Genomic DNA, 7,500 nt, shown 5'->3' with positions numbered 1-7,500 from the left:
AACCGGCTGCTGCACGAGTCCATCTCTGAGACCAGCAGCAAAGCCAACCAGCTGGAGTTCCAGAGCAAGCAGCTGCGCAGAGAGCTGGAGCTCCAGAAGGAGAGAGCGGAGCGGGCGGAGGAGCTGGAGCTGGAGCTGCGGCGGGTGGAGCGAGAGAAGGAGAGCCTGCAGAAGAAGCTGGCAACGCTGACCATCACCTGCGGGAAGGTGGAGGTGCTGGAGAAGGAGAACACACAGCTGGAGGCCGAGGCCAGGAAACTGAAGAAAGCCCTGGACAGCCTGAGGAACGCCTCCTATCAGCTGGAGGCTCTGGAGAAGGACAATACCCAGCTGGACCAGGAGAACCTGGAGCTCCGGCGCGTGGTGGAGTCTCTGCGGTCCACTGGAGCCAAAGCAGAACAGCTGGAGATGGAGAACCGAGAGCTGGAGGATGAGAGGACACAGCTCCGCAAGAGTCTGGAGCTGCTGAAGGCTTCCGCCAAGAAGAACGAGCGTTTGGAGGTCAGTTACCAAAGCCTGGATGCGGAGAACCAGCGGCTGCAGAAAGCCCTGGAGAACGGCACCCGCAAGATCCAGCAGCTGGAGGGAGAACTGCAGGAGGTGGAGCTGGAGAACCAGAGCCTGCAGCAGAGCCTGGAGCAGCTGAAGATATCCAGCAAAGGCTTGGAGCCGCTGGCGCAGGAGAACCGGGTTCTGGAGCAGGAGAACACGCAGCTGGAGAAGGACAAGAAGCAGCTGGAGAAGGAGAACAAGCGGCTGCGGCAGCAGGCCGACATCAAGGACTCCAAGCTGGACGAGGACAACCTGCGCATCTCTCAGCTGGAGAAGGAGAACCGCAGTCTGGGCAAGGAGATCAGCGCTCTTAAAGACATCTGCGGGAGACTGAAGGAGCTGGAGAAGGAGAACCGGGAGCTGGTCAAGCAGTCCACCATTGACAAGAAGACTCTGGCAGCTCTGAGAGAGGTAAAGAGCAGAGTGTAGATGAGCTGCAGGCCGGATGCGCATGACTGACCTCTGCTGTGCTCTGTCCTCATGTAGGAGCTGGTCAACGAGAAATTGAAGACCCAGCAGATCAACAATGACCTGGAGAAGCTGACCCACGAGCTGGAGAAGATCGGCCTCAACAAAGAGGGTCTTCTGGGCGATGAGGAGAGCTCCGATGACAGGTAACACACACCTGCATTCTACACCCACTGACCTGTTCAACCCCCGATAGGCCATCATCAAGACAATCATCAAACCTGACTGAAGAGCAGGGCACGGGGGCTCAGAGCTGAGGAAGGAGGTGTCCTCCGCTTCCTGTAAATCCCCAGCAGGGGGTTTCAGATGGAGCAGCAGAGCTGTAGTTCACTGAGAAGGTGAATTAGTCAAAGCAGTTCGTTCAGCAGCTGCGGCAGTCCTGGATTTCTTCTTCATTGGTGTTGTAGTTTCTGTGAGAGCGCCCTCTGGCCTTCAGGGGCTTTACTGCTGATCTCAGAACTGACCTGACAACAGCGTTTGCTGAACTGTTTGGGTAATGCTGTGGTTTGTGTATCGCTGGGTCATCATTGTGTGTTTGTTGTGTGTAGGTTTAAGCTTCTGGAGAGTAAGCTGGAGTCCACGCTGAGGTCGTCTCTCGAGATTAAAGAGGAGAAGATCGCAGCGCTGGAGGCCCGTCTGCAGGAGTCCTGCAACCTGAACCAGCAGCTGCGGCAGGAGCTCAAAACGGTCTGATCCCCTGCCCTGACGCTCTGTGTGTGTGTGTGTTGAGATTGTGCACACTCACCCTGTTTCCCCTCAGGTGAAGAAGAACTATGAGGCTCTGCGTCAGCGTCAGGAGGAGGAGAGTTCAGCACACAGCTCTCCGGCGCGGGGTCGGGAAGACCTGAGCTTCAGCCGCTGGGAGAAGGAGAGCCAGGAGGCCACGAGGGAGCTGCTGAGGGTCAAAGACCGGCTCATCGAGGTGGAGAGAAACGTATGTACAGCATCCGCACACACAGACATCTGAAAAGTGCAATATTTAAATTAAAATGCAAAACAGAAAAACCTTCATTTGCATATGCGCACTGAGCCGCGGCGGTCACACCGATTATATTGAGTGTTGTTGACCAGCACAGTGAGCGCTGTTGGTGTTTGTGCAGAACGCCACTCTCCAGGCGGAGCGGCAGGCCCTGCGGACGCAGCTGAAGCAGCTGGAGACTCAGAGCAGTAACCTGCAGGCGCAGATCCTGGCGCTGCAGAGGCAGACCGCATCCCTGCAGGAGAACAACACCACGCTGCAGACGCAGAACGCCAAACTGCAGGTGAGCTCTCCGTCCACCGCCACCACCCTCAGCTGCGGCTTCTCCATGCTCTGACCTGCGTTGGTTTCGCTCACAGGTGGAGAACTCGACCCTGAACTCGCAGAGCGCCTCTCTGATGTCCCAGAATGCTCAGCTGCAGACGCTGCAGTCCGGCACGGAGGGCGAGAGAGACGCGGCCGTGCGGGAGAAGGAGGATCTGCGGTCCGTGTATGAGCTGCTGCTGCGCGACCACCAGAAGCTGTCAGCGCTTCACGAGCGACAGGCGGCCGAGTATGAGGAGCTGATCGGCAGACACGGAGAGCTGAAGAGCGGACACAAGAGTCTGGAGCTGCAGCACCGCGGCCTGGAGAACAGGTGGAGAACTGCCCTACACCCACACCACTGCGCTGACAGACTTAATCACTTTACACCTGTGTCTTCAACACGCCTGTCCAGTGTAGGGACACAGGGGTGCGTCCCAATAGGCATGCTCTCCACTTTTGTCTTTTGAGTCAGGGATTTAATGATCCCTTCATGAACAGTTAGTTTCTAAATAAATCTGCCGTTTTAAATAAATCATACTTATAAACAGCCAGAATCAGCACAAATGACCACCGAGTCTCTTCCTGATCATTTTGAAAACCAGGAGCAGCGTATTAAACCTAAACACACTGACCAGGGTGTGTGTGTGCAGGTATAATCAGCTCCTGAAGCAGAAGACTGAGCTGGAGCAGCTGGAGAAGGAGCTGAAAGCGGAGCGGGAGAAGATGATCTCGGACAGCAGGAGTCATCAGGACACCGCGGCGCAGTTGCAGAAGCTGAGCCAGGAGCATCTGGAGTGAGTATCCCCGACGTTAGCGCTAATGTTACCCATATGCCGGAGCGTCTCTCTGCTGACCTCTCTGTGTCCTGTCCGCAGGCTGAGCTCCACACACCAGCAGCTCCACAAGGACAGCGAGCTCCTGCAGACGGAGCACAAGAGCCTGAAGAGCCAGCTGAACGCGGCCCGGCTGGAGCAGACCCGTCTGGAGGCCGACTTCTCCAAGCTGAAGGAGCAGTACCAGCAGCTGGACATCAGCTCCACCAAACTCAGCAACCAGTGCGAGGTGCGGCCTTCAGCTGCGGCCCACATACAGCTGCAGTGTCTGCGCAGATCTGAGCCTCAGCGGCACATGCAGAGCTGCAGAAACACCTGCACTAGCTCACGCTCAGCGCTCCTTCAGCATGCTATCAGTTTCTAGATCTCGCAATCAGCCTGTCAACATCATGTAAGCGTGTGTGTGTGTGTGTGTGTGTGTGTGTGTGTGTGTGTGTGTCTGCAGTTGTTGAGTCAGCTGAAGGGGAATCTAGAGGAAGAGAACCGGCATCTCCTGGATCAGATCCAGACCTTGATGCTGCAGAACCGAACCCTGCTGGAGCAGACCATGGAGAGCAAAGACCTGTTCCACGTCGAGCAGAGACAGTACATGTGTGTATTTCCACACACACACACACACACACACACACACACACACACACACACACACACACACACACACACACTGCTGTTAAATGCTGTTGTGCCGTGTGCTGGTCCACTGTAATGGCACCACACTCATCTCTCTCTCTCTCTCTCTCTCTCTCTCTCTCTCTCTCTCTCTSTCTCTCTCTCTCTCTCTGTCTCTCTCTCTCTCTCTCTCTCTCTCTCTCTCTCTCTCTGTCTCTCTCTCTCTCTCTCTCTCTCTCTCAGTGATAAGCTGAACGAGCTGAGGAGACAGAAGGAGAAACTGGAGGAGAAGATCATGGACCAGTATAAGTTCTTTGACCCGTCTCCTCCACGCAGGTACATCTACAGTTTGCATTAGCAGATGCTTCTGATGATTGAGGAGGTGTTGATTCATCAAGACGAGGCCGTACACACATGCAGAGCTGATTATGTCTAACCTTATCCGCTCAGAGGACCGGCTGCGCTGGTGGCGTGGGCTGTTGGGTTGAGCATCTCTGCTCGCCTCACTCCTCCGTGTGCTTGTGTTGGGTCTGTAGGGGAGTGTGCTGTTGTTTGCTGAAAGCTCTAGAAGTTCGTGTTTGGCTGGTGTTGATTGTGTCTTTAGTTCACCTTTGCTTCTGTGCTTCCCTCAATCACTTCCCTTTGCCGTGTTGACTCAGATCTGTATTGTTGCTCATGTTACCTGAGGGGAAGTGCTCACGTGAGTGTCAGCAAGTGAAGTGGAACACACCCCGGTCCCTCAGTGACTGAATACTGGTGTTTGCGGGAGTGTGTGAGGCGTCAGTGTGTATCCTCAGTGTGTGTTCAGTTCCTCTGAAGAGACTCATTAACATGAACTGAACATGAAGCGGCTGAAAGCAGAAGAGCAGCTTACTGGTGTGGGAAGCAGGTCTGGTGATTTCTCTGACGGGGAGGAGCGCTGGAAATGAACGCTGATTTGTTTGATGTAAGACCTCCAGACCTGGATTAGATCTGTGCTGTAAGGCTGGGTTCTGTGATGAGCAGGATGCGACTGAGCCAGGTGACAGCAGAAGGTGACGTGTATAGAGGACTGCTCTGACCACTGACAACAAGCTGGAGACTCTGTGGAGCCCGGAAACAGTCCAACCCTCGAGCCTCTGGGTCCCAGACTGAGTAGTGTCACTCCTATAGGGTAGTTCCCACGTCATCTGTGAATGCTGTGAAAATCAGTAATGACCTCCACTCTTCTCTTCCAGATATTGCCTCTGTTATTCTGTGTACTGTTAGCGGACTGGATGTTTTAAGTAACCCAATGTGTACTGTATCATGACAAGATTCATGCAGGGTTTGTGTTTGGATTAGTTCCCACAAAAGCCGCATGACAGGCAAATCTTAGGTCAGGGTTAACTGTAATGTCTGCTGGACAGTGTAGAGGTCAGATGACGGAGAGGGGAATGGGGTCTGCAGAGGACCGGAAAGCTCGAGTCACATCCCTGCTGGAAGACATTTAAAGTTGAGCATGTATATGTAGGATTTATCCCGGGTTTGGTGCATTGATTCCAGTGTTTCTGAGCTCATGGAGTTTAGGGAGAGCTGATAATCAAACCCTTGGTCTTGTTAGCATCACTCTCTGCCGTATTGAGCTGCAGAAATGACCCGCTTGATCCAGCATCTTTAAACTGATTGCCATCCAGACGGGACGACTACAGCCCATAGGACACACGCTAGCTTTGAGTTCCTCCTCCTGCTTGCGAGTCCACTCTTCCTGAAAGTCAGATGTGATGAGGGAAGAGCACTGCAGCCCTTCTCTTACCCTCAACATTAATAATGAATCTTTCAGCAGAATGCAGGCGGTGTTGGTGAAGACGGCAGACTCCAGCTCTCACGTTAAAAGCAGCACTCAGGATATTAAACGCGCTGCTCCTCCTCAATTATCAGCCTGTGCTGCGTTTCCCAGACACACTGCGGCCCTCAGTAGCTCATAATGGCTGATATTGACGGCGCTTCCATCATCTGCTCGGGTTAATGATGGCTTGAATAATGCAGATTCTGCTGCTGTACTTTACCCAGCTCAGATGCCGGAGGTTCATGAAGGTCCCTCAGATAAATCTGTATCCACAAGATCACTTTACTGACTGCAAATGCGCCTCGTAAAGGGTGATATCTTCATCATCATCATCATCATCATCATATTAAGAGATGGACTCCTGAAAGTGCAGGATAGGAGCGGATGCTGATGCTGCTTTAGTGCGGACGGCTGCTGCAGTGGAGGTGTGTGTTCTGGGAAGCGTGCAGATCAACTCGCATTACACTCACTTTTCTGTGGTTGGTGCCAAATTGGTCCAGACTGGTCTTCCTCCCGTATTCAGCAGTTCATGGTGAGGGGATTAGGCCGGGATTATTAGCTGTGCAGAGGTGAACAGATTGCTCAGCTCATGGCCACTGAGGTCAGCAAGAGTGTTCAGACGGGACACGCTGAGCTGCAGATGAACAGATCTTTATTTGCGTTGTGAGATCTTTAATGCAGTCATTGTGCTCTTCTGGACTAGCCGGTACCGTTAGTTTAGCTAATTAACTTAAAAGCCCACATCTGAGGCGGACTGAGCCGTGATTCTGCGTCAGGAACGGCTGTGTCATATTGCACATGTGTCCAGCTGGAGATCAGGCTTCACTGCACACGTCTGTCAGACAGGAGAATGTGGACAGGAGCGGTCGTGGTCTAATGGTCTGACTTGTAAACTGAAGGTTGCAGGTTCAAGTCTCAGGTCCTGCATGGTCTGTATGAGGGGGAGAGAATAATCAATACTCCTCCATCAGTTTAAGTGCTGAACCCTCCGCTGCTCAAAGCAATACGGCTGCTCACCGCTCTGGGTGTGTCTCTCTCTCTCTCTCTCTCTCTGTGTGTGTGTGTGTGTGTGTGTGCACTTGGATGGGTTAAATGCAGAGCCCTGGTTTTGAGTGTGGGTCACCCCAGTCCCAGTGCACACCATCTGTATTGTAAAGTGAGGATTAGGTCAGTTCCTGGAGTCCCCAATAATCCAGATTGAGCTCATCAGCGGAGACCGCAGACGGGGTGTGTGTGTGTGTGTGTGTGTGTGTGTGTGTGTGTGTGTGTGTGCGTGTTTGTGTCGGGGAGTCCAGGAACTGGACTAGGAAACAGTAGTTTAGGTAATAGAGTTGTTCTTATGTGCAGATGAGGGGTTTGGGTTCGAGTCGGTGTGGGTGTGGGTGAGCCCCGGCCCTGTGCAGTATCACCGGCCTCCCTCACAGAACAGATCTGCGTGTTCTCTTGTCAGCTGGATCTCCTGTAGCGAAGTGTTTTGTTGATCAGCTGGATCTCCAGTAGTGTGTTCAGGGTCACGTGATGAGCGTTCTGTTGTGCTTGCAGGAGAGGAAACTGGATCACCCTGAAGATGAAGAAACTCATCAAGCCAAAGAGTCGAGAGCGCATGCGCTCGCTCACACAGACGCCGTCCCGATCCGAGTCCAGCGAGGGGTTCCTGACACTGCCACATCCGGACAGTCAGGACAGCTCATCTATCGGCTCCGGCACCAACTCTCTGGAGGACGCGCTGATGCACCGCAGCTCCAGTGAGTATCCGCCGTCTCCTTCAGTGTGTTTCTGACCTGCAGCTTCACCCCCGAGTCCCTCCAGCAGATCCGCCAGGGTCCACTCTGAGCCGCTCTTTAGTTTGTGTTGATCTCCTGAGCAGAACCGGCTGGTCGGACCCTCTGTCAGTGTGTGCAGCTGCTCTTGAGCGCCCCCGCTGGACTCTTAGAGAAGTTCAGTGA

The 7,500-nt window shown here is 53.6% G+C and overlaps 1 protein-coding gene across 15 annotated transcripts in view; it reads left to right on the top strand.

Moving 5' to 3' along the window:
* ccdc88ab (coiled-coil domain containing 88Ab) overlaps positions 1-7,500 on the top strand; it is a 31,364-nt gene that overhangs the window by 15,219 nt on the left and 8,645 nt on the right. For all 15 annotated transcript variants that reach the window (XM_073920417.1, XM_073920413.1, XM_073920411.1 and 12 more), the window contains exons 15-25: positions 1-963; positions 1,039-1,166; positions 1,569-1,707; positions 1,781-1,954; positions 2,121-2,282; positions 2,359-2,636; positions 2,956-3,099; positions 3,181-3,367; positions 3,584-3,729; positions 3,991-4,083; positions 7,097-7,299. The exon at positions 1-963 is cut by the window's left edge and continues 108 nt beyond it. In XM_073920417.1, the coding sequence (XP_073776518.1) occupies positions 1-963; positions 1,039-1,166; positions 1,569-1,707; positions 1,781-1,954; positions 2,121-2,282; positions 2,359-2,636; positions 2,956-3,099; positions 3,181-3,367; positions 3,584-3,729; positions 3,991-4,083; positions 7,097-7,299 (2,617 nt within the window). The remainder of the gene's footprint in view (positions 964-1,038; positions 1,167-1,568; positions 1,708-1,780; positions 1,955-2,120; positions 2,283-2,358; positions 2,637-2,955; positions 3,100-3,180; positions 3,368-3,583; positions 3,730-3,990; positions 4,084-7,096; positions 7,300-7,500) is intronic.

The sequence above is a fragment of the Danio rerio genome, chromosome 13 (assembly GCF_049306965.1).
Source record: "Danio rerio strain Tuebingen ecotype United States chromosome 13, GRCz12tu, whole genome shotgun sequence".
In the NCBI taxonomy this organism is placed as follows: Eukaryota; Metazoa; Chordata; class Actinopteri; order Cypriniformes; family Danionidae; genus Danio; species Danio rerio.
Note: the sequence above shows the minus strand (reverse complement) of the source record. Positions and strands in the feature narration are given on the sequence as shown.